The 27,272-nt window shown below is 41.7% G+C and overlaps 1 protein-coding gene and 1 long non-coding RNA gene across 5 annotated transcripts in view; one reads left to right on the forward strand and one right to left on the reverse strand.

The window, feature by feature from the left end:
* LOC147913944 (uncharacterized) overlaps window positions 1–14,115 on the reverse strand; it is a 37,112-nt gene extending 22,997 nt beyond the window's left edge. Inside the window, exon 1 of the long non-coding RNA XR_015556179.1 lies at window positions 13,911–14,115. This is a non-coding gene — a long non-coding RNA (uncharacterized LOC147913944). The remainder of the gene's footprint in view (window positions 1–13,910) is intronic.
* A 7,192-nt stretch (window positions 14,116–21,307) lies between these two features.
* CCDC198 (coiled-coil domain containing 198) overlaps window positions 21,308–27,272 on the forward strand; it is a 31,471-nt gene continuing 25,506 nt past the window's right edge. For 3 of the 4 annotated variants that reach the window (XM_087447769.1, XM_004426192.3, XM_014784267.2), the window contains exons 1-2: window positions 21,308–21,530; window positions 24,172–24,254. In XM_087447769.1, the coding sequence (XP_087303895.1) occupies window positions 21,308–21,530; window positions 24,172–24,254 (306 nt within the window). Of the gene's footprint in view, window positions 21,531–24,162; window positions 24,255–27,272 lie in introns of all 4 variants that reach the window. The other variant, XM_087447770.1, reaches the window with a different exon arrangement.

Here is a 27,272-nt window from a genome sequence, read left to right on the forward strand (position 1 = left end):
TCAATATCTCCAGGAAGAGTATTTGATCTGCACCTTGATAATCACCCTTTCTTTCTAAGGCAAAACAATATGCCAATGCTGTTAGGGATAGGGATGAGACGCGCTAATTTTTCCAAGGGAAAATATGTGACATCCACTTGCAAATCATCACCCTGCCCCATCTCAGTCTATTTTCTGCAGCCATTGTTATTTATATTTCCCAACTGTACACATTCTCTGTGCCCCACCAACCTGAAACGTTTTTTGTCAAGTGAGATATTGCTTCACTTCACTCACCCTGCTCAAGATTCGCCCCGTGGAAAAATGTAAATTTGCAAATCAGGATCAGAAGTAGTGACTGTACCATCAATGCCGTGTGCGTGTGAGAGATGTGAAAGGGGTCTGGTGGCAGAAGAAGGAGATGTGCCAGGAATACATGTGGCTGAAAACTTAGCTTGAGAATGGGTCACAGCCCAGAATCAAAGAGCGAGGCCTCATGGAGGCACCCACGGAAACTGCTGCAGGAGTGGGGACGCTCAACTTTCAGGAAAGACAAGGCTTGTTGAAAGCACTCATCTGATAGAAAGGTGGGGTTAGTGTTAGGGAGCAGTGAAAGACAAGATATGCAAGCCAAGGTTGGGCAAGACTGTGGCAGCTGTCTTGACATGAGTACAGCCATGTTTGGCCGCTCCATTCACCTACAGCCACCAGCACAAAAAGAAATATAAAAGCTGCTTTCTGCGTGGTGGGAACTGCCCCTTCTCCCATGGAGATAGTTACAATGTGTAAAAATTTCACACGCCCTCGGGCGCCGCAGCCTGGGGCAGACTGGCCATCGGTGCCGGGCTGGGACGACAAGCAGGGTAAACAATGCACATACACAACTACTGGGCTGGGACAATAGCCAGGAGGGGGCTCAGTGCACGTACGCCACTGATAACCATTTGTGCATGGGAACACTAGATGCTTGCTCTGTACACTCTGTAACTGCTTACTATGGAAATTATTGATGCTATAAACAAACTGCTGGAGACTGAGACCTGGTGGGAGTTCCACCTGTGGAAAGGACGCCTTGCCCAGGATGTGTGATCCTTGTCCAGCCGTGTCAATTGACAGGACTTTCCCGGCAGTGGGGCGTGGATATTGTGAGTAATTGATTTATTGTGAGTAATTGACTTATTGTGAAGTAATTGATCTGATGTGCTCTCTTTTCGGTCAACCTGGTGTCTCTCTTTCTGGTTGATTTGTGTCATTTCCCTTCAGTCGATCTGGTGTTTCCCTTTCCGATCGATCTGATGTTTTTCCCTCTCAATATATGACCTATTCGAATCTGCTGCTATCTCAGCCCATGTGGATGTTTTCCCTTTCCAGTCGAGCTGGTGTTTTTTCCCTCTTATTATTTGACCTATTCGGATCCGTTTGTGGACTATCGCCTTTACTATCCTCTATATAATAAAATATACCTTCAGTCCATTTGTTTGGAGTGGAAAGTTTCTTTTACATCTCCGATCGAATCCCCGAACCTCTCATAACAGGAGCCAACAAGGCCGGGTGCAGAAACACCCAGTTTGGGGGATTTGGGTCCCAGGCTTGTCGGTCTCCCTTTCAATAGCCCCTTCCCTTCATCTTCCAACCTACTGTAACATTGAATTGCTTAGTTTAGAGCCTTCCCTTATCAGAATGCAAGCTTCATAAGGCATGGATTTTTTGCCTATTTTGTTCAATAACGTATCTCCAGTTCCTAGATCAGCAGGTGCCTAAGAAATATTTGTTGAATGAAAGAACGGATTCAATAACATGTAGCAAGTTGAAAGGAAAAAGAAGACAATGTCCTTTTATCTCATTAATAGTCGTTAACTTTGCTGTGGAAACAAACTAAAGAGCAACAAAATACAATTTCCTCTAGTGGCTGGATTTGGAATGCAAGAATGTTTTTGAATGATGGGTATAACTTGTAAAAAATGGAAAAGCTGTTGTCTTAGAAGGCACTACCACTTCCAGATCGTCACTTCTGTATTTCCCTCCCTAATTATGTAAGGTCTAATCCCTGTAATAAATCCCTTGTCTCATCATTCTCATAGGGACTCTGTTCTCCTGCCTAAACCTGGATTGAAAAAATTATTGTTACCAGAAGTGGTTCCAGGAGAACAGAATGGTGGGGATGAGAATCTGGAATTGGTTCTCTAACTGGCTAGATTTAAAGGTATTAATGGCCATGTTTCTATTCATAAAAGGTACACAGATAGTATAGAGTGACAAAATGTTACCTAAAGTACTATCTATAGTCACCTGGAGTCAAGTACCTACAGAAGGTAAAGGCTTTCAGTGACTAAATAGTTGCTGCTACAGAACATTTTAGTGGAAACATAGTATAAGGACTATAGGGTTGGTTGCTTGCTTCTAAGTGAGCTGGAGAGCTTGGAGAAAAAAAAAAAGATGAGCTTAGGGCTTTACATTTCCAGCTAAAGATTTGCATAAGTTATCAGAAAACTTCTATGACTGCTCTGAAAGAAACCATATCTTCATAGCCACAGGGTTCAGATTTCTGAAGCCAAGCCTAGAGTCTAATCCTCTAGGTGGGGTGCCTGCCTACAAGATAGAGTATATGCAATAAATCAGAGGCAAATATACCGTGCCATCTTCTCACAGCTAGAATGTTGCTGTCTAGGAAACAAAGGGTGAAAATGTGAGTGGCTCCTCTCCCTACTAGATTTAATAACCCACATTAGGAGTTTTGGCTCCCTATGTTGATGCTGCAACTTTGAGTTTAATGGTTCTGTAAGGCATCCTGCTCAAGGGAGAAGTGGTTCCACCAGCAAACACAGTCAGTGTGTCATTAAATTGGAAGCTGAGGTTTCCCTCTAGTCAATTTGGGTTCTTCATGCCAATGAACCAACAGTCAGCTCTGAGAGGCTGATGTTTATTGGCTGCGTCAGCTGCGCTTCCTTGCCATTTGACTTCCAGTTGAGTTTGGCCAATGGGAGGCACTGGCAGAAGATTAAAAGGATGAGAGGAAAGAGAGATTGAAGTATTTATTTACCTGACTCCCTCCCTTCTGGCTCATGGGTGGACAGTGGCTGTATTCCTCTACCAAAAACCACAGCTCCCAACAGATGGACCTCTCCTATAGCTACAAGTCTCCCTGGGTTCTAGAAATTGCATCTTTCCTTTGACCCTTCAGGCCTATGGTTAGGAATGGCTTCCTACTAATCTTAGATCCCAAGTGCTTAACCCCATCCACACCTATATAAATAGTCCCTTTGTCAAACTCTCTTCAGTCACTCCTTTTGAATATGTTGGCTGTCCTGCCAGCTCCCTGACTAATATACATGCAAGAAAGTTGCAATCTGAATCTCATTCTGGTCACCTTATTTAATTTTCTCATTAGCTCTCATAATTGTTAAGTTGATTGTCTTGGTCTTTCTAAGTATATAGTCAAATCAACGGTGAATAATTCATTTTGATCAGTAAAAGAAAAGTTTTTTAAAAAGTGGCAGAACAGTTAGGCAAAGATTTCTCAGAATACAAAAAGCAAAACCCATAAACAAATTTGAAGTATTAGACTTCCTCAAAGTTTAAAAACTATTGCTTTTCAAAAGATACTCTTAAGAAAATGCAAAGGCAAACCACAAACTGGGAGAAAATATTTGCAAAGCATATATCTGACAAAAAAAAACTTTTATCCAGAATACATAAAGAACACTTAGAACTCAAGAATAAGACCAAAAAAAAAAAAAAATTTAATGGGGGAAAAAAATGTAAAATGGGCAAAAGATTTGAACAGATATTTCACCAAAAAGGATAGATGGATATAAAATAAGAAAATAGAAATCCAAATTAAAATTATGAGATATCACTGTGCACCCACTAGAATGGTTAAAATTTAAATGGCTGAAAATACCAAATGCTGGCAAGAATGTGGAACAGCGGGAGTTTTCCAATACATGAGAACAATAGCTCATATATTGTTGGCATGAACGTGAAATGGTTCAACCACTTTGCAAACCAGGTGGCAGTTTCTTAAAAAGTTAAACATACACTCAACATGTGATTCAGCAATTCTACTTCTGTGCATTTACCCAAGAGAAATGAAATCTGTGTCCGCACAAGGACTTGTACACAAATATGCATAGCACCGCTAGTCATAATAGCCAACAAATGGAAACAACCCAAAACAATCCCATCAACAGGGAATGGATAAATAAATTGTAGTATATTCATACAATGGAATACGACAACATCAAAAAGGAATTAACTGCACATACATGCAACAACATGGATGAATCTCAAAAACATTATGCTGAGCTACAGAAGACAGACACGAAAGTGTATGTACTGTATGATTCTATTTACGTGAAACTCTAGAAAGGAGAAATTCAATCTGTAGCAACAAAAGGAAATCAGCAGTTGCCTGAGGCCAGGGGTGTGGGGAATGGAGAAAAGAAGGAGTAGGATGGGGCACAAGGGAACTCTGGGGAGATAGAAATACTCTGTACGTTGACTGAGGTGGTAGTTACACGGGTGTATACATTTGTCTGAACTTGTTGAAATGTACAATTAAAATTTATGCACTTTATTATTTGTAAACCATCACTCACTAAGTAGACCAGAAAAAAAAAGAAGCAGAACAAATTGTAATCCCAGCCTGCTCCGACACTCTTCACAAATCATTTGTGGACTGCAATCACAGTTGTTCAGCAGCAGCCTCTGGAACTGGATTAGAGCCAGGAAACATGCTCCCAGATGCTGGAACATCAGTCACGACGAACAGATCATATTTCAACTCTTGTTTGGGGGATTTGATATATTCCCTGACCTTAACTAGACCCCAACTACCTGCAGTGGCATACTGCATTCTACAGATAAAGAACTGGAGATGATCTATTATCTTATTCTCTCTCTCACACGGTTCAACATCAATAATTTTTCTCCCGTTATCAGACAAAATTCAAAACTGTAGGAAAGTTATGCAGGACAAAGATTACAAATGAGGAAGTGTACCCAGATCTAAAGGTGGTTAGATACCTCCAAGACAAGGAATTCCAAAGAGACAATCTTCAAATTCCAGTAAAACTAGCTATAACTCAAGTTCTGTCTCTAACCGAGCTTCACTGACCCATACAAGAAGAAACTTTGCAGCTCTCAAGACAAATCAGTTGCACGAATTCCCTACTTTCTCTTTGCCACACTCAGCAAACAAGTGTCAACCTGAGCCAACAATTTGTCTTTGACTAAACAGGCTTTATTTTTTAGTTATTACCATTTTATCCTTTCAGGGGTGAAGTGATGAAGCAAAATCTCTGCTAAGTAGATCATCAAGTTTGCCACTAGTCCAAGCATTAGACACACCAACATCCTAGACAACATTATCCAGGGGTTTTTTAAAACTTAAGTGGGATCTGGCCTGGGGCCAAAGAAATGATATTAAATTGGCACAGCATGAGGCCACCGGGAGGAGGGCATTTAAGAGAAGAGGGTTGGCAGAGAGGCTGATTGCATAGTGTAGAATTGCTTCCCTAGAATCTAAACACCTGGAAATTCAAATAACAGAATTTTTTGCTGTATTATTCAAGGATATCTGAAGTTCATACTAAAAAGGCAAAGGTATTCAAGAGTGTAAAGTGGTTTCTGAAGCAAAGAAAAGCCTAGACTTCGTAAAATTTAACACTGAATATATTTATTGTACTCTAATTCTTTGAAAAAAAGTGTTTTATGATAATAATCTCAATAAACAACGATATTCTATTTATTCATCTAGGGGCTCCCTACAAAGGGGCCTATATATCTTTTATTTCATCCCAATACCTAGCACAATGCCAAGCACAGAACACATATTCAATAAATGTTAATTGAAATAACATGAAAACATGCATGGTTCAATTGTTTTAGAAAAGGAAAAGAACCCCACATATGTTTTCATATATTTATATGAACTTGAAAAAAATGTGGCAAGATGCACACAAGGAGTACCTCAGGGATTTGAGGCAAGGGGGTAGAATTTAACTTTTCCTTTAATACACAGCATAGCGGTCACGCTCATAGGCTCAGCAGTCACGAGGTTCAAATCCCAACACTACCATATGTGTTGTTGGGAAGTTCTTAACTCCGTGCCCCATGCCCTCATCTGTGAGTGGAGATCATAATAGTTCAACCTCACAGGGTTAGGATGAAAATTGAGATGATACACATAACGCACTTCAAGGTGCTTGACACTTAGCAAGTACTTGATTAATGTTAGCTATTATTAGTACTTTGATTTGTTACAGTGATTAAGCAGTACTTTTGAAATAAAGGGAAAATATTTCACAGCAAAAACAATTTTTAAAGGAACTAAATTATAACACAAGAAGAAGGAAGAGGACGAGGAAAAGGACAAGAAGGAGAAAAAAGGAGGAGAATGGGGAGGAGGAGAAAAATAGCTATGGATTTCATCCTGGAGAAATCTCTCCTTGAGCCTTCTGACTTGCTCAAGATGGACTGGTTGCTCCATGCTTGTGGCACAGCTGCCGTCTTGGATTTTCCTTGCACCTTTATCTTTTGGATTTCTCTTATCTATCACTTCTGTTGAATCACAGTTTCCTGGGTCCCAGGCTTTCACCCCTCTTCGTCTACTCTCTCATTTTGGTACATCATATCTACCATTATCTTCTTAAGAAAGGGTGCATGTCAGGTAAATTTTTTGACATATGGCATGCCTGAAAAGGTCTTTATTATACTCTCACACTAAATTGTGCTTATTTGATTAGGTATAAAATTCTACATTGGAAATAACATTCCTTCAGAATTTTAAGACATTGCTCCATTGTCTTTTAGCTTCTTACAATCCTCTAGGGAAGTTTGGTACCATTCTTACTCTTATTCTTTGTTTAAAACTTGTGTTTTCTCCCTGGAAGCTATCAGGATCTTCTCTTGGTCCTATGTGCTCTGAAAGTTCAAACAACTGGACTGAGCACTTTCATCCACGTGCCAGGCACTCAGTGTGCCCTCCCGGTCTGGAAACTCATGTCCTATAGTTCTGGGAGATTTTCATAAATTACTTCTGTGACAACTTCCTTCCCTTTGTGTTTGCTGCTCTTCCTCTTTAGAATATCAACTTTTTGTTCTCTATTGCTCTCCATTTTCCATCTCCTTATCGTTTTTCTTCATTTTTTGCTGAGATTCTTGTTTTCCAAAATTTCTATGGAGTTTTTTGTTTATCCTATGATATCTTCAGTTTCCAAGAATTCTTTTTTATTCTATGAATGTTCTTTTTTTTCACATAGCATCTGTATTCTTTGCATAGATGTAAAATATTCTCTTAGATCTTTGAGAATAATAGAAGTTTGAGTATTTTTCTCCAGTTTTCTTCTCCCTGCATGACCTTTGTTTCCTCCAATTTATTTTTTGCTTGTTTTAGTTTCTATTTTTCACATTAAAGATTTCCTCAAGTGTCTGCAATCCTTCTCTGCCTGTTACTATTTAAAAGTGGGGCACTAAAAAGTCGGTTGGATGGGCTTTCCTGGTAAATGATACGGCCCAGCCATGTCACTGGGGACTCTGGTGTCAGTATCTCTAGGTCTTTTCTCTTGAGCTGACCAGAGTCCCCAGAGATGCATCCTCCATTTCCTACGTCAGAGACGCTTGAGCTCCAGGGGCCAGCAGGGGAAGAGAACCAAAAGTCTCAGTACTCAGTATATAAACTTTTAATTGATCACCCTGTTTTTGGTACAGAACCAACCTACAATAGTTATTGGTGCCCCTAGGCCAGAAACCCATTGTTCCAGAGTAACTCTCTAGTCTTTTTCCCGGGTAGGGAGGATTGGGGAAAGGCAACTAGGGTTCTAACTGCCTTAAAAAAAAACTTTCAAATTATCCTTCTCTTTAGCTCTGCCTTCACTCCCACTTCCTGTTGTACCTAGTGCCTTCAAACTTCTGGGCCATTAACTTGTTTAGAGATGTGAAAATTAGGATGCTCCTAGGATCTTCCTTGCTCTTGGCTTACGGTTTAGCTTCTTCAAGTGTGCTAAATAAGTTATCATTCATCCATGTACTTTCCAACTTGTGGTTTTCTCCTTTCCCTGTCTTGCATGGGGTTTTGCCTTTAAAAACCTATCTTTACTGCCATTTAGTGACATTTCAGAAAGGAGCAGAGATACATGCGTGTACCCAATCTGCTTTTCAGCCAGAAGTCACCCACAAAGGTATTTTCAAAGAAGAAAAATTCAGCAGGATTCAGTGATGTATTGTATATAAGAGGTGAAGAAAGAGATAAATCAAATATAATTCCAAGATTTCTAGTCCAGATGATCATGAAAATGTGATGCTGGTTACAGAGATAGGGAAAACTGGAAAGAGAACAGATGGGGTGAGATGGTGGCAGATGGTTCTGTTGGGTTTAGACATATTGAAATTGAAGTGATGGGAAACATCCAAACGGAGATGTTATGTAGACAATTGGAAATGCAGTAATGGAGCATGGGAAAGGGTGAAGGCTGGATATGTAGATTTGGAAATATTGTATTTAAGTATATTAGGGTAAAGAAGAATAGGTAAATATTGAAGAAGTAAGCACTTAGAAAGAATAGGGCAAAGACCCAGCCTTGAAGAATATCAAAGAATAGGGAAAAGAAAAAGAAAGGAAGTTTTTTCACAGAGAAAACAACAGAGATATGGTTAGAAATGAAAGATAATTAGTATTGTGTGATACTGTGAAACCCAGTAGGAGTGTGCGAGCTTGGTCCGCCACCAGGCCAGGAAGTGGCTGAATGCAGAAAGAACTTCGGGATAGAGCAGGAGGCCAAAAAAAGGGTCACTTTAGGGTATTAATAGCCCAACTAGAGCTGAGGAATATGGACTCTAATGGGGCCTGTGACACCACTAAGCTAGACTAAGGGAAAAGGACAGGTGAGATCAGAATCCTACAAGTCAAGGTCAGAGCAGAGGCCAAGAGCTGGTGAGTCCATCCAGGCCAGTGTGCTGGGGGAGGAGAGAAGAGCAGTAATTGGTGGAGATTCCAACAGGGAGGTATTAGGTGTCTCAGAAACATAAGTACAGGGTTCAGAGACCCAGACGTGGGGGAAATCAGGGCAAGTTGCTGGGACAAAGAAGGAAACACACAAAAGCAGGAGCTCAGACATTGAGTTGCCATTGTCAGAGCTGGGGCAGCAGCAAACTCAGCTTGGGATGAATCAGAAACTGCTGCAGCAGGATCGCTAAGAGCCTCCCTCCTAGGAACATGCCTTAATCCCGGATTTGAGCTGGGCTAAGCTAAAAGGTGACAGCTAAAATAAAGACAACTAATCTATTAAAATTTAATATCCTATAACCCAGCAAGTCCAACTTGGCATTTACTTTACCCTAGAAAAATACTCACACCTGTGCCCAAAGAAGCATATTCAAGGACGCTCACTGGAGTGTTGTTTGCAATCAAAGAATTGAAAACAAATTCAATGTCCATCAATAAGGGAATAACTAAGTATGTGTATCCGTCCTGAAATAATGCATAGCAATCAAAAATAATGAGGTAGTTCTTAGTGACTGACGTGGGAAGATCTCCAATATAGAATGTTGAGTTGAGGGGGTAAAAAAGTGGCACAATGTTATGAACTATATGAAACTGCTTATGTTTTTGAGAGAGAGAAAGAGATCTGCCAAACATAGAGGGTTCTGGAGGAGTGAAACCCGTCATTACACATCATTACATTTTGACATATTGCATCCTGCAAAGATGCTGAGTCAGGGAAGAAGTAAGAAAAGGCGAATAGGTTTGGGTAGAAGGAAGTCACCACTGACCTTCAGGAGAGCCCTACCGGCTGAGCGGTAGAGGTGAGGAAAAGACTGCAGAGGGAGGGAGGTGATGGGAGATCAGTGGGAGCATCTCTGTGCCTTCTAACTTGGGCTTTAAGGATAGGAGAGGTAACACTGAAGCTGGCACGGACGGAAAGGTACAATGAAGAATTTTAAGACTAACGGAGAGCTGGGCACATTTGAAGGTGGAAGGGAAAAAGTCCTTGGAAAGAGGGAACTGCAGATGTTGTGCAAGGCACAGGGCAGAGGGCAGGGGGTTGTAGAATGTTAGGGTCTGAAGGGAGGCTCACAGCCTACCTGGTCCCCTTATTTTACAGTTAAGGAAACTGAAGCCGGGGAGGTGTTGTGGGTAAGATCATGGTTAGGAATTTAGACTCCATCTCTTAGCAGCTTAGAAACTGCTTTGAGCTGCTATTTCCTCATCTTTGAAATAGAAACAAAAGCTGCCTACTTCATAGAGTTATGAGGCTTTATTTCTATTTCTATTATTATTATTAACACTTATACACATCTACCATGCCAGGCACTCTTCTAGTGCTTCACACATGTTAACTCATTTAATCCTCATAATAACCCTATGAGGTAAGAACTATTATTATTCCCCTTTTACAATGCAGAACAGAGGCATAGAGAGACATTAAGTTACACAGCTAGAAAGTGATGGAACCAGGATTCAAAGCAGGCAGTTGGCTCCTGAGTCCAAGTCCTTAATCACTCAGTCCACTGCCTCTAAATTAGGTCATGTAAAGTGCCTGATACGATGCCCTGCAACTGGCAAGAGGTGAACAAAACAGTAGCTATTGTTGCTGGTTAGAGAAAGAGCTGGCACTAGAAGGCAGGCTTCTTGGTGCCCAGGCTCATTCCTTCCCACCACACTGTGTTGGTCACCTTGTTCTGAGTTACCCCGGAGAAGAAGGAAAAAGGACAAAAAGAAACAGCCACTGTCTCCATAGAAGAAGTCAGGCCCAAAGGACTCAGAATGAGAACTTCCCGAGCATCGAGGCCTCTTGGCCCATAGGTCAAACCCCATTTCAAGGGGTGTTCCAAGCTCTTTTGTTCTCCTGGAATTGGGCTAAGTCAAGTATTGCTTAACGCAAGTCACCATTTGGTAGTCTTTCTGGTAAGGTGGAGATTTTTCACTCCGTTTTGTAGTTGCAGCACAATGGATTTTTATTTCTTCTGTTATGGACCTCATCATGGATGTTCAGACACATGACAGGAGCTCCAGACCATGCTGGCTTTTCAATAGGCTGGTTCATCCAGCTCAGGAGCAGCTGGAAATCCTCTCCATTTAAAGGCTGTGAAGTGCCCTGAAGCACTCCCTGGCCTTCTAAGTGAGGAGGTTTCCCCTCGCCAGAACAGATGTCCTCATTAGCAATCTCGAGGAAAGGCCAGAGATGGAGGTCAAGATTGTAACTGGGCAGTCGGGACAGATGCAGCTCGGACCAGCCAGGGGAGGGAAGTGGGTCTTTGGTTTTCTGGGTATGGGGTATGCCACGGACCCCATGGCACATTTCCCCCAACACGCATTTTGGCTTTTAAAAAGCAGCTTCTGCATCCAACATTTTCTTCAAATGGAGGGACTTGAAATGCTTCACATGAGTCTTCATAATGTACATGACAATAAAGACAATTGCAGATCAACAGCTGCAAGACGGTCACTGCTTTTCTTCTGATAATAAAACTCATTAGGGGCTTAATGAGAATTTAAGGTTTTTTTTTCTTTATGTTGTTCTGAAGATCTAGCACTAATTAGAAACCCCAGAGTTCTCTCCCCAGAGCCTGAGGCAGAAGAGAGGGCAAGTCCAGTAAGATAGCCATTCTTCCAATAAGCACTCACAAGAGCCTGTTAACGTGGAAGGTGCTGCATTGCATGTGGAGGGAAAGAGACGGTACAAAGACAAGGCGTAGTCGCTCCTCTTCAGGAATTTCAGATTCACGACACAAAAGACAAATAGAGCAGGGATTCTAGACTAGTCAGAGCACTCGAATTCACATTCTAGTGAACACACGCTCTATGACTGGGTAAGCGAGTTGGTCTCTCCAAGCTTCCATTTCCTCGTTGGTAAAATGAGGTTAACGATACGACTGCCATTACAGTGTTGTTGACAGAATTAAATGGAATAATGTATTTAAGAAGTGTTGCAGAGTGTCTAGTACACAGTTGGAGCTCATCATATGTTAGTTATTATTATTATTGTAAATAACAAAAAGCAGATAAGAACCACATTAATCATGGTTTTCATAAAGATAAAATGCAGTGTTTTGAATAGGAATATACTTGGAAGCCCCCTATAAGATTGGAAGTTTCATAAAACATTTGACAAGAATGAAAGGTGTAAGTTCTCCCAAAATAAGGATTACTCTTCTCTTCAGTGCCACCTAAAGTCCAGCCCCTCTCTAGACCGCTACATGTCCTAACCCCACTGGCTGTGTCTGACCTGGCTGCTCCTTGGCTCTGGTCCTGACTTCACGGCACTGTTTCCCAGGGCCGTGTCCCTCCAAATGCAAAAGCAGTCTTCCTGGATCTTAACCTTCTAAACTCCAACTTCCCTGCTCCCCTGACCGCCGGGCTGCCAGTTCTCCACTATTCACATTGCATCCTCATGTAGCCTTAAAATCTTTCTTTTTTCCTTAAAAACTTGCTTTTTAAGCAAGCAGACCTTTTTCCTGTCCTCCAGAAACAAAGTAAGATCAGAAAAAGACCAAAAGTCTGGGCAACTAATTTTCTCTCTTAGGGATATTTCCATGTGTCTTTTGCTGACCTGGCAAGATTTCAGGGTGGGGGAAAGGATATTAGGAGTCCCTCTGGGTGGGTTAGCCCAGCATTCACATGCTCCAAGTCCCTGTGCTTGCCCCTGAGGGCAAACCACAATTATTATTGGTTCCATCTCACTTTTTCAAAATGGCGAGGCCTTTGAACTTTTTCCCTGCACCAGATGGCAAGGAAATGTAGTGACGGTGCAGAGAAAATGACAGACACTGCCAGAGAAGCCCGCCTCCGGGCCCACAGGGAGCAGCAGCAGCAATTCAGCCCTGGGCTCTCCCTGCAGAGTTCCAGTCCACAGGACACATCTGGATGTTATAGAGTGGCTCAACAGGCCAGGCAGAGTGTTAATGAGAACAGAGTGTGTGTGAATGGCATCAAATCACTTGGTGCTTTGGGGTCTATTCTGGGGCTCAACCAGATCTGATTGCACAATAGGCCCATTTGACATAATTGGAAGTGGAAGCTGGCAGTTTCTTTGCTTGTTGGGAACCTACGGCGGCTGGCCTGAAAGACAAAGAGGGGCCCAGTATCATCTGGAATGAATCTGGGCAAAGGCAGGAAAGGAGGGGCCACCTCTACCACTTGGCAGGCCCTGGAGGGAAAGCATGAGCCAAGCCAGTGTCCTCGGCTCCATGACATCTGTCCTGATCTCCTCCCTCTGCAGTCCTCGGGCCTGATGGTTTTCTCCACATGGACCCTGAAAATATAAGCTCATAAAGCCTCAAGTGCAGCTGAGTTGAGGGAAATTCGGAGGAGGCACATCCTGCCTCTTCTCCATTTCTTTTCAAACTAAGGCCGAGGCCGTCTGAAGCCTGAGACTCCTCTGTCAGCGAGGCTTGGCACCTTGGCGGGAGTCAGATTTGGCATGGTCACATCTAATTTGAAACTCTGGGGTTGAGACAGTTCTATTATATTATAATTAAGAGCACAGGCATTGAAAGCATCACCCCACGGATTACTCACTGATTGTAAGGGGAAAAAAGCAGCTTTTCAACGGCAGGATCGACTGTCACCTCCTGAACCCACTAATCCATCTCAGCATCCGGCCCCCCACGGAGGCAGTGTGCCCTTACAGGACCAGCTAGAGTTGGAGTCGCTAAATGATTGAACCTGCATCTAACAAGCCTTGAGACCTAACTCCCAGTTTACAGAAAATCCAGGGGCTGGAGGAACAAGTTAAGTGACACTGGGAGGAAGCAATCAGATCGGAATATGGCGCATGCCACAGGACAGACTCCACAGTCTTTTCAGCAAGTTAGTGGCATGTAAAAGGAGGGTGGATTGCTTTAGACGAAAAGATTTGACATTTTAGAGACACAACAACCAACAAAACAAAACAAAACAAAGGGCTGTGGAGTCAGACAAGCGGGCTTACCTTTGTCTTTACAGGCACGTGGCCTCAGACAAGCCACTGAACTTCTCTGAGCCCTAATTCCTTACCTGCAAAAAAAGAATAATGCATTCTACTTCAGGGGCTGTCGTGAAGATAAACCGAGAAAACGCGTGAAAGCCTTTCCACAGCGCATGGGCACACTGAGCACTCAAAACGGCCGCTATTTGCGTCATCTTAGAGTTCTGCTTACTAACGAAACTGTGCCTAGGGAGCGCCCTGCGCCCGCTGCCGTCTTCCTGCCCACCACTCACCAGCCTCCTTCCATGTGACGCCTGACCCACCCATCTCCCCAGACGCAAAGCGCCCCTATACCGCCTCTCCCCGAGCTCAGGCTGGAACAGTCGCCGGGGGCGGGGCGTCGGCGCGTGCGCAGCAGACGTCTCCCGGGCCTTCCCCGGCTCGCAGCCTCGCCGCCCCGCCCAGCGCCCGTGTCCCGGGCGGTTCTCTGACTTGGAGCCCGCTCTCACCGCAGGAGTGCGGCCGGCCGGAAGTGCCCGGGAATTCACACCGCCTGCCCTCCCCTCGGCGGTTCTCACCAGTGACAGACAGGCGTGGGGTGTAGGAATCCCAGCTCCCTCGCTCCTCTGGGGAGATGTCTCTGAGGTGTGTATTCCACACGGTTTCCCAGAAATCCACAGCAGGATTAAGTTCTACTCACTCGCCGTGGGACAAGTTAAATAATACCCCCTTATTGGCTGTTTTCCCTTCCCGGAATTACTTCCCCACCAGCCACCTGTGTTTTCTAGGATCCCCTCCCATATAAACCATTTGCACTGGAAGGTTTGTCTGAGGGAGCCCAAACTAAGACACCACAAAAAAGAGTTTGGATTTTACCCAAAGGGCAGCGGGAAGCTGTTGAAGTGCTCGCTAAACTGCAGCTATTAATGTCGTTCTAGACGGCTGAGCTCTGTCTCCCGCTTCCCGCTCCACCATCAGTGCTAGATTTTGAATCCAGTAAGAGCGGTAAGTGTTGTGTCTCCGTCCCGTCAGATCCTCCCCATGGAGTACCCGGCACAGAGCGCTGCCTCCAGCTTCTCCTCCACAGCAGCCTCCCCACCCTGCTTCCCACCAGCAGCGGCAGAGGAGGAAGCTGAGGTCCCCCCCACCCCGGAGACCTTGGTTACACAGAGGCTATGCATTGCAGCCATCTTGGCTGCAAACAGACAGAAATCAGCTCCTTCTTTCTGCTTGGAGATATCTGAAGTCTAAGTGTAAAATCCTGCAGAGGGCATCATGCTAGTTATAGCAGGAAACATCTAGAAGGGACGAAGGTCTAAGTGAGCATCTGGCTACCTGTGAGTCCAGCGCCAGGGGACCTGCCTTCCACAGGGTAACCGGGAGAGCCCTGGAAGAGATCCGTGTGAAACTGCACCGCTTTAATAAAGAGAATCCTACCCCCTGCCTTGCTTCAGCGGCTGTGCCCATGAGCATGCTGACGAGACCGAGAACAAGCCATGAGCAATAAGATGAGGCAGCTGGCCAAACTGTTGGCAAGGCTTCGCATACTGCTCTTCGAACTACTTCAGAAGGAGTAGTCCGACTGGGTATTATGATGGAAGATCCTTGGGAAAACCTTTCCACTAGAACCTGAGAGCCCCCTCCCCCAACGCCCCCAACACTTCTGGGTAACATTTTTTCCCCTTCTCATGAGAAGCAGATGGCATAAACAGACTGAGCCTATTGTTCTACTTTTCTATTGTTCTAAAGCAAGATACTCCAAGAGCTATGTCTTTTACTAGGCTACAAATTGGTAGCAAGGAAGCAAGTGTAAGATTAGCAAATCCTTTGCCTGTATCCCTTTGTTTAGCAATTATGCCTTTTGGTTTTTATTTGCATTTAAAAAAAAAAAAAGGAGAAACTTGCCCTACAGAGTCCCAAAAGAGATCACAGAGTTAAGATTGGATGTCATCACAGACACATAATTTCTGCCTTGAGGAAAGTATTGAATGAGGTCAGAGTGGTCACCCGACTGCACCAGCAGGGGCTAGCCACCGGCCACAGGGAGCTCTCTGTCCTCACTGCACTGCCAAGTGACCTGGGCCCAATCGGGGTTCCTGGGCACCTGGACAAATGAAGAATCTGTCAGGCAGAGGGCCAGAGCAGTGAGGGTGCTATCTCGGTAGTGCTTGGCATTACATTTGATGGGAAATAAAAGTAATAAAAGAGGGAATGAAGGAAAGGGAAATCTTGAGGGAAGGTCTCTTTACTGGTATCCTGTAAATTTCATCTCAAAGCAATTTTTTAAAAAGTCAAAGTACAGGGGCAGCCCCGTGGCTTAGCGGTTAAGTGCACACACTCCGCTACTGGTGCCCGGGGTTCGGATCCTGGGCGCGCACCGACGCACCGCTTGTTGGGCCATGCTGAGGCGGAGTCCCACGTACAGCAACTAGCAGGATGTGCAACTATAACATACACCTATCTACTGGGGCTTTGGGGAGAAAAAGGAAAAAAAAAAAGGAGGAGGATTGGCAATAGATGTTAGCTCAGGGCCGGTCTTCCTCAGCAAAAAGAGGAAGATTGGCGTGGATGTTAGCTCAGGGCTAATCTTCTTAACAAAAAAAAAAATCAAAATACAGATTTTCCCAGGGCAGGGAGACAGCCCTAGTTTGAGCAGACCCCAGAGCAAGTGTACTTTAAATTACATCGCTGATGACTGAGATTTCCGCGCTCAGGCACTAGCCCTGGCCAGGCTAGCGTTCAGTTCAGTGACACCAGCTGAAGCTTTACTCTGGGCCACTGTGGCCCACCCTGCACTTTGGGGGGTCTGGTTCACCATCCTCTCCACCATGTTCTTATGCTGCCTTGAAATCTAGAAGCTCACATCTTCACCTATGGGTTCACGATTTAAATTTCTCAAAAAAGAGGGACTCTAAAATTTGTTTTTAGTAGGCATCAGTAGGAGTATGCCTTTGTCTTAGGAAAACATGCATATTATTCAATTTAGGCCTATATCCTGAGTGATTGTTTAGACTAGACAGAGACCATGTATTAAAGGTTAAATTTCAGTGTAAATTCTTGAGTCAAACGTCTATGGACAAAAGTTAAAATGCAGTCTTGTTTTAAGGAAGGAAGGGAGGGAGGAAGGAAGAAAGGAAGGAAGGAAAGAAGTTTTTCTAAAGATATCTTAAAAAGGATTATTATAACCCAAGGTAGATGATCTCCCAATGAGAGAGAGAATATATAAAAATTCTTTGACCTAAGTTAAATCCATTAGCAAAGCATTTTAAGAAACTCATGCACTGTTGTCTTCAGAGTAGCAGGTATGTGATGGTTTCATTTTAGCATTTAATTCAATGATGCCCTTGCAGATTGCATTTAAAGGGTAAAGATATGCATTTGATTCAACTGATCTTATTTAACGGTTTTTATAAGAAGCTTCAATTCACATTTTTTCCATTTGTTTTGCTTCAGCACTTCCAAACCCAGTAGGTCTGGTTGCACTGTCACCCTCACACCCAACGTGTGGATAAAAATAGAGTGAAATAATCACTAGAAGGAAAATGAAAGTTTGGGTCGTACATCAACTCTGCTTAGTTGGCATCCAAACACATAATTCACATTGCTGAAAAGCCTCCATTGATTGCTTATCCATTACAGATCAATTGCAGAAAAGGCTGTAACTTTATTAGAAGCATAATTTAGGAATCCTGTAAACATTTAGGATTTAAACCCCACTTACTGAATGGCCACTGCATAGTAATTAACCCATGTGTGAAATTAAATCCAACCCTAAGGAATATTTATATACGTGTCGTTTTAAATTCTGTCTGAAGCCTTTCCAAGAAAATCGTATCAAAAGGCAATTTAACCAACCTGACTCCAGACCGCCACCATCCTGTCCTAAGGAATATTGCCTTAGCATTTGTCACTTGCTTAATATAAAACATCCAAATGTGTGTATATGTAGCCCATTAAACAAAGAAACCCATTTGTTCAATATTAGGTTGTTTAATTTTTTTAATTTACTACTTACTAATGTACACTGCCACTGAGCATTCTATTGTCTGTAGCTGCTTAGAACCTCCTGCTCCTGCTCCTGCAGTCACCACCTCTTGTTTGATTCACATCATACCTGGTGAGCTACCTGCAGAAAAATCCACCTTTCTTCATCCCAGAGCCATCTTACCAAGGTGGGGGGCTGAGAAAGTGTGGCTGACCCTGGGAAGTCCATGAAAACTAAGGCAAAAGCTGTCAAATCACAATCCTATGAATAAAGGTAGACAATGTTTCCACAAAGGAAAAAAAGAAAAAGCTCTTGTCGTGCTGGCTCTGATAAGATACTGCAGTGTAAACCTGGCTGTAAAAGGTTGTATGGAAACACAGCAGGCACCTCACCCACTCTCTGATACCAGACTCATACTTGAAGCCCTCTGTCATCCAAATATAGAACTTACTCTTATTAGAGAGCAGGAAAATCTACATATCTCCTATGGATGTGCAAGTGAGTTTCTATAGAATTGAAATCCACTAAACAAGATGCCTTAGGTTTTGCCTAAGTTGGGAGTGAACCAAGAACAAAAGCAGAGATCTCTGGCTGTGAAAAGCAGCTTTTAGCTTTTGCCTCCCTCTACTTCCTCCGTTTGGATGGAAAGGCTGAAGAGGAGGGTTAGGAGTGGGGCTAATAGGTGCTCGGCTCATTCCGTGTCTTGAAGGAAGGCGTTTGAAGAAAGGTGCAAACACTCTGAGCCTGTGCAAGGAGATTCCTTGGGAACTCCATGGTCAGGTTGCCTGTGGAGCTGCTCCAAGCTGGGGACTTCCATCCCTCACATGAGGAAATAGCACACTTGGCTACTGGTTCCTGCTCCTCTCCGTCTCCTCTGGGCCCTCACCACCTTCTCTTCTCTGTGCCTCTTGTCTTAATAAAGTTTTCTCTGGGCATTATCTTCAGTTTTAGAAAAGTTTAACTAATCCCTTCTCTGCCTTATCTTAATAGATTTATAAACTTACATTCTCATTTCATATTTACAAATTCTAACTATTACAAATAAGATCATATTTTATCATCTTTACACACAATAATGCATATTCACAACCATTCTTGAACTAGGGAAGGATCATCATAAAGCATCACCAGTAGTCTGAGGAGTGGTCAAGGTTTTTTGGTGGGTGAGAGCTTCTTAATGTTTTCCAACTCTTGTGGTTAAGAAATTATATCTTATATATAACAACATAGGTGAGATTAAATTCTCGTTTTCCTCTTTTACTGAAATTGAAATTATTTTTCACTATCATTCTAATAAAATCCTTCCAGCACATAAAGAATTTTTAATGATAGACCTTAAGCATCATTGTTTTCTCAGCTAAATAGGCCCAAGTAATTTTCTTCATTGGTCTTCTCTATACTTAGGTGTAAACTCCTTTAGACAGGAATATGTCTAGTTTAATTGGATTCTGACCAATGAGTACTAAGGACCATCCTATTACATGTACACATGTAGCAATACTTCCTCAGGAGGAGAATGCTGGCTGATGTTTACTTTGAGCTTTCTGTATGTCAGGTATTATTCTAAGAGCTATAAATGGAATAAATTGATTCATTCCTCATGAAGTACTATTATTAACCACATTTTACAGATGAGGAATTGGAGGCATAGAAAGGTTATAAAATCTGCACAAATTACAAAGCTTGGAAGTGGCTAGAAATAAAAAGAGAAACACACATTGTGTGAATCTTCATTTCTTGAATCATTTCCTCAACAACTAACCAACTTTTTCAAAGGCTCATATTCTCCATAGATATAGTCTCTCGAGATTAAACAATAATAAAGCAAAAAATGAGAGCTGAATCCTTCTCACAGGTCCAGATCCACAAAGTCCAGTTTCCAGTATAATTTCTAGTTCATTTGTTAGTTTGCAATACTTTCCCCTGTCCTTAGAAATACTTAAACTGATTGTATCCAAAAATAAATCTGAATAGATATTGTGCAAATATTTTCATCTTTATAATTAAACTAGTCTCTAGTCACCAAAGGTAATTTTTTACAGATACTGTTAATATGTGCTTCTTTCTTACAAGTCTCTCTGCCACAGAGAAAATTGTGTGTAAAATGTAATGCAAGTAAGTAGGAGAAAATTAAACTCACACATCTTTTTAGATGAACTCTATTGGCTATCAAGACTTTCCAAACCCATGTTAGCCTTGTAGCAGATGGATTTTGCAAAAATAAAAAATGAATGTCTTCAAACTTCTCTACAGGGATATGAAGAAAACATAAGTAATCTGTCATTATGAACAATTAGAACTTGAAAGTGAGTTCTGTTTCTAAATATAAAAAATAAAATAAAAATCACTCATAATTCCACTATGCAAAAATCACTACTCAACATTTCAGCACATTTCCTTCCAGTCTTTTTTTTTCCTATTTTTTTTTTTAACATAGTAAATGGCTATCTTTGAAAGCTCAAGGTTTATTTGAACCATTTATTCAAGAAGTTTGTTCCCTTGTCCCCAGGAAAAAATTCCTATTATCTCCCTGCCCTCCCATAACATGTTAATCTCCTTCAAAGGCAATTCAAGTTTTTGACAGAAAAATCAAATTATTTTAGCCACTCTGCTATTTCCTTTCCTATCTAGAAGATAAAGTCTCCATTTAAAATTAAAGATTTACAGGGGCTGGCCCAGTGGTGTAGCAGTTGAGGTCACATGCTCCGCTTCAGTGGCCTGGGGTTCGCCGGTTTGGATCCTGCACGGACCTATACACCGCTTATCAAGCCATGCTGAGGCAGCGTCCCACATAGAACAGCCACAACTCTACAACTATGATACACAACTACATACTGGGGCTTTGGGGAGAAAAAAGGAAAAAGAAAAAGAAAGAGGAAGATTGGCAACAGATGTTAGCTCAGGGCCAATCTTCCTTAAAATAAAAAAAAAAATTAAAGATTAACAAAGCCTTCAATGATTAGCATGCACCCCTTATTTCCAAAGGTGACTTGGCTATTCTCAGTTGGTAGTGATTACAGATGGTGATTAACACTACATGCAGTGAAAGGGTCAAGTTTAAGACTTCTCTAACCCTCTGTGCTCGACCTCTGTTAATGGCCTTCCTGGTGTTAGAGATTTGTTTAATGATCAATAGTGGTTTCCATTCCTACCACTGAGTCTTTCAGAAAGCAGCATAACCTCGTCAATGTTTAACTGGATTCTTTGGGTCTGAAATGGCAAAGTAGGAGTTGAAGGGAAGTCTCCATGGAAACCAGCCTCCAGTAAGTGGCCAGAGGGTTAGTGTGTGGTGAAATAGAGCTAGAAAGATGTCAGGAAGGAGATGGCTGCCTTGTAAAGCAGCGGTGAACTTCTGAGTACCTTGATTAAAACAAGCTACATTAATGGCCCCGAACCATATCCCTCACGGTTTTTCTTTGAATGTCTTTGACGTGAAATGGGCCTGAGCCACTCCAGGGCTCACCCAAGGGTGACCAAAGTAGCACCTCTGCAAAACAAAGAGGAAGAGCCTCCCTCAACTTGCCCTGTGGAGGTTGCATTCAATCAGCAGCTGGAAGAAAAGAGTTCATATTTGTTCACGGGACCGCAGGACCAGAATAAGGCCTTGGAAGGGCAGCTGCCACCTCTGCGAGAGACCTGGTATGGAAGGTATTCTTCAGGTAAACATGAAACCCAGCTTGAGATTTGTGTATTTGGGCCAAGGAGAGCTACTGATAGATTTACTTGACTGTCTAGCTCATAATCTTAGAAAGTTTCTAAATTATTGAAACGTAAAGGAAAATCTTTCAATGGGAGACCGAATGTTTGTCAGCTGTAAGTATTCTGAGTACATTAGAATGGTACATTAGATGGGGTACATGAAACTGTGTACAAGGGGCTTTCACCATTCCACATGAGAAGGAAAAAATCATTTTGTTTCAGCTTAGTTTATAGTGCTTCCAATGTTTATACCTAGGTTTGCCAGACGATTAAAATTATATAGATAAAGATGTGACAAATTATGCCAATCATATGTTTCAGTTAGATTCTAAATTTAAATCCTTTTCTCCAGTACTGTTGAATGCATCAGGCTTTGTTGTTTTGAAAGCAGCATTTTAGGAGCTAATCCATTCTAATATGAATTTGGAAACCACCCCAAACAGAATTGATTTATTGCAGCACAGATGAGTGCATGAGTCACCCTCTCCCCAATTGCATATTCTTCATGGTCATCTGCAGAACTAAGAGAATTTTTTCCCATTATGATTGGAGGCTCTGAGCCTGACGTGGCTATAAATTATCCTGGGATATTTTACTAGACATGTAAGATGTTTTATGACAACCACAACGATAAACAGACATTCTAACTTGGGAAGAGAAATATAAATATATAAGGTATATATATGTATATATGTATGTAATTTCCTCTTTTCTTCACATTCTGGATCAATAACACAAATAAGTTCCCACTATTGGTCTACCTGACCAGAAAGCCTTGTATTCTCTTTCAGTACCTAGTAGACCTTATCTATAATGATTTTCATGGCTACTTTCTGTAGAACTGACAACCTTTGACTGGTTCTATATGGCCTATTTTTTTATGTTCTCCAACTTCCTAAGCACATGAGTGGAAATTTTCCTCTTAGTTTCATTGAAGAATTCCTTTTTTATTCAAATCCTCTATCCAAAGTTTTACAATTTTGGTAACTGATTGGTAAAAGCTGATTCTAATGCGTTAGAGTCCCAACTGGGAAAAGTTCTAATTTTTGAAATGGTAAATCACACTAAAAATAAATAACAAGGGGATGGTGAGCATTCTGATCACTATTTTCAAAGGGCCCATATTCTAACCCCAGGTCTACCAAGTAACAAATAGTATGACTTTGGGCAAGTTACTTCATCAATTTTCTTCACCTGTAAATCAGGGGTAAAAATGTCTGCCTGAAATAGCCTGTGCCGTTTCGGGAGAATCAAATTAAATAATGAGGTGATATCACTCAAATCATAATAGGAAAATAAGGAGTTGTCAGACTGCTGAAAAAAGTTTTGCCGAAAATAGTTACATTTTTAAATCCAACGTGTTTTTTGTTGTCATTGCTGTTGTTTCTGTCTTGCTCAATGTGCTGGCATCTCTTGAAAGAAAATAAGGGCATAGTGAAGCTCTTAAGGTGGTCATTCAAATGTCTTAAGGATGGAAACACAAAACTACCCAGGGATTTTGCCACTTAAAATGCAAAGTGTGACTGTAGGATAGTCTACACAACAATCTAGAAGTCAGAATGCTTCCAGATTGTTAAAAGGACAAGGGCTTCATTCATGCAATATTGGTCACAGTTGTAGTCCCAAGGGCCCAGGATAATCAAGCTAAAAAATGAAATCCATAATGGATCTCTTGAGCCTATCTGTTTCCTAACGAGGCTTAAACTCTGTAGCCCTGGGTTGTTTTATGAGGAAAGAATATTGATATGTTGTATTATAGCAGCAACTTGTGGGAGTTTCTTTCCCTAGTTGGGGGCACTATTTAACTGGGAACATATAATGCTAAGCATTGCATACTCTTGTTACACACTCATGGCCCATTTCTTTATCACCTCTCCCTCTATCTCATACCTATCCATCTATCTATCTATTGCATCTGAAAAGAGAATTTATTTTCATTTCTTTTGTTTGTGAGGAAGATCAGCCCTGAGCTAACATCCATGCTAATCCTCCTCTTTTTTTTTTTTTTTTTTTGGTGAGGAAGACTGGCCCTGGGCTAACATCTGTGCCTATCTTCCTCCACTTTTTTTGTATGGGACACCACCACAGCATGGCCTGACAAGCGGTGACTCGGTGCGCACCTGGGATCCGAACCCAGGCCACCAGCAGCAGAGTGCATGCACTTAACCACTACACCATGGGGCCGGCCCTATTTTCATTTCTTAAAGCTATATTTTTTATGATTTCCTATATTATTTTGGAGAGATTTCATGAAATTAAAACAAATTATTAAGTTTCTATTTTCCAGGCCAAATTTTATGTTTGAATAACATTTATAGTCAAATACTGTTAATTGTGCAGATCTTCCTCTAAATATCAATCTGGGAAGGAAATGAGGAAAGCAGACATTAAATCCTGGGTCTCGGCTAATATTTTATCATCTGCTTTCATGTAGGGCCCCTTCTTTATGTGTTTCATCTCCACATTCAACCTATAGGTTAGATATATACAACTGAAAAGGCCCAAAATTGTGTTAACAAAGTCTAATAACTAATGATCAGCCTAATTTAATAGTAAATTGTTTTTAACGGTTTGTTCTTATTTCTCCCCCAATCCTTCAAGTGCCCAGGGCCATGTATTTTGACATCCCACTGGAACAGGGAGAAACAAGTATTATTAAAAGGCATCCACCCCGAAGACTTCAAGTAAGATGAATTTAAAAGGCTTCATAAGGAATTTCTTGGATTTAATGGTAACATCCCTTTTTAAGTCTAATCATAAAAGAGGGATATTGATAATGACCACGCTAATGAGAACGCAAATGTTTTTAAAGAGAACGTTGTCAATTGTAAAGACCATATTTCTTCAGTCTTTCCTTTTGTAGTGCTTTAGAACATAGGCATGATGGGACTCAAGGGACCTGAATCTTGTACTAGTTGGTTGGGTGACTATAGGAAATCACTTGCAATAAACAATAATAACAATAACAACACCTACTATTACTATTTAATTACCACCTATTGTAAGTCAGATACACCCTAGACAACTTGATATATGTCATTCATTTAATCCTCATATCCCTCTACAGGAGAGGAAGTATTAGTTTTGTTTTATATACATGAGTTCAGAGAGTCAAATAATTTGCCCAAGGACAACAGAGGCCAGATATCAACCAGATTTTTCTCCCGAGCCCGTGCTCTTAACCATCAGCATACATGATCTCCACAGCCCTCTGTCCCTAACCTTTTATCCTTCTGTATGTTAACTGGTTGTTGAAATTGAGGACATTGGATTCCAAGGCAGCAATGCAAGAGCTTTAAATACATTCCCCTTAATAAATATTTAATGAATTCCCTCTAGAGAACTATAAATTCTAGGAACTCTCATCCTAGAAGGGGAAAGAGATATGAGTGGGTGCTTGCCAATGAGCATCAGCTAACAGAGGGCTGGGGCTCTCTGGTGGGCAATATCTGTCACTGACATTTGAAAAAGGGATGGAGCCAGATGCCACCGGCTACACAACTCACCCAGGTGTCTGGACCAAGCCCAGCGGTATTTGAGCTCGTTTGTTGGGGATTATTTCTGTTTCAGTTGGTTTTTATTTACCTGCCTTCTTCAGAAGCTCACAGTCAGTATTTGAAGTGATTATATCCTTTGGTCACATAAAGAGCATCTTTTCCCAAAATATTAGAAACCTCAAAATAGTGTTTGGTTAACGAAAAATAAAATGTAATTCTATCAAATTAATATTTAATTTTAAAATTTTTCAGCTTATCTCTAGTTAAGCTGGACAATTTAAAAACTTATGTTTTATTTCTAAATCAAATGCATGTTTTCAAAGGAGTGTGTTGAATATATGTTCCTGTGGAATCTCTAAGCTGAATAACTCAAATAGAAGCTATTACGATAACCAGTGAAAAGTATTTTGTAGCAGTGTATAGTTCACAAAGTACTTTTTAGATCTATCAACCCTAAACAAGCTAACATTAGGCTTTGATTCTCTCAAGTCAATCAAGCTCAAAAAGAGAACTTCAGTATTTCAGAGTCAAAGACTGCACCCCCACATTCTAACCAACCACCTTAAAAATGAAGAATCAAGACAAATGAATTATCTGAGTGCAAAGACTATGTCTTATTCAGTCTTATATCTTCAGTACATATTAAGTACCCCACAAAAGTTGTGAATGAATGAATGATGAATGAATGAACAGATGATTGAATGACAATAAGACCCATTATCCTCGGTAGGAAAAAAAATCAAATGCACTCCTTGCTATTGCAGACCTATAGCATCACTGTATTGGAAGTCCAGTTGACTAGCCAAAGCAACTATGTGATGAGTTATAAGGGCACAGGAGTGTTTTATTGAACCCAAGAGTTGGGAGGCACCTGGACTTCAGGGAGGAGCTGTGCCTTGGAACCTGAAAGGCAGAAGAACTCCCTGTGTCTCACCTAAGCTCTTCTCCATGCATTTGCTTTACTCTCTCCCTGCAGATTGACTTTCTCTGCTCCTCAAGACCACTTGGTGAAATATGGCCACCCTGAATTTGCATCTTATAGTTCCAGTCAAATGGACACACTGGCCTGGCCCTCTTGGCTCCAATTCCAAATTCCTGAGAGAAAAGATGTTATTGGCTCAGTTTTGCTTGTGATTTCCGTTCTGGTCAAATGAGCTATGACCAGAGGATATGCTCATGCAGTAGAAATGTGGGGAGAGGAGTCCCCCCACCCCCATAGATTCTGGAGGCAGCTCCTAGAGAAGAGGGAAATCACTGGGAATTTGGCAGACACTCCCAAAGATATCGACTATAATTATCTTCACAAATGAGGCTCAGCACATTTTCTACCACAAATGGGTTTTAGAGAGAATAATAAATGCTGGGTTCCCATGACATGCTAATTAATAGCCTAATGTCTGCCAAAGAAAATTCTAAAAGTATTTTTAATTATTAAGCCAAATCTAATTGTATCCTAATAATTTGAGTTGCATATTTGGCACTCACCACTTCCTGAACTTCCACTCCTCAAGTAAAGAGCAGGTCATGAACTAAGGTTCTCCAGCTTGGAGATGCTAAGATCTGAGAGCCTCTGCCTCGGAGTTCTAATCAAACGTGCCTGTCCCATGTCAAAGAGTTGATCATCGCTGTCCCTCTGGCCTGACTCACTTTCTCATCCAACCATCTCAGGTCCAACCTAAGGTGGTGATAGGTCTCCTCCTGCCCCATATCATGTGTCCTCAGATGATCTCCTTGAAGACTTCCTCAGCTCCAAAGATTTGCTTAAATCTCACCTTCCCTATAAGGCTTATCATGATAACCTATTGACAGTTGCAACCCTCACCCTAGCACTCCTGATTCCCCTGAACATTCACTATCTTTTCTTTTCCCTAGAACATTTATTTCCATCTAACACTAAGCAATTTACTTATCTATTAGGTCCATTGTATTTTCTTCACTGCCTCCCGGCCAATACTAGAATATAATCTTCACAGAGGTAGGGATTTTGTCTGTTGTCTTCACTAATGTATCCAGGTGTCTAGAACAGTCCCTGGCACATAATAGGTGATCAATAAGTATGTGTTGAACAAATGTTGAATGAACGAATGGAGAGGAGAGAAAGATGAGCATAAAGACTGTTGGTGAGAGATAAGGAGGGTGGTTCTGACCTGGATGGTTTCATTATGTCATTTGAATATTAAACAAATTGTTACAAACTTATTCCCT

The sequence above is a fragment of the Ceratotherium simum genome, chromosome 24 (genome assembly GCF_057802395.1).
Source record: "Ceratotherium simum simum isolate JZ-2026a chromosome 24, ASM5780239v1, whole genome shotgun sequence".
Taxonomy (NCBI): Eukaryota; Metazoa; Chordata; class Mammalia; order Perissodactyla; family Rhinocerotidae; genus Ceratotherium; species Ceratotherium simum.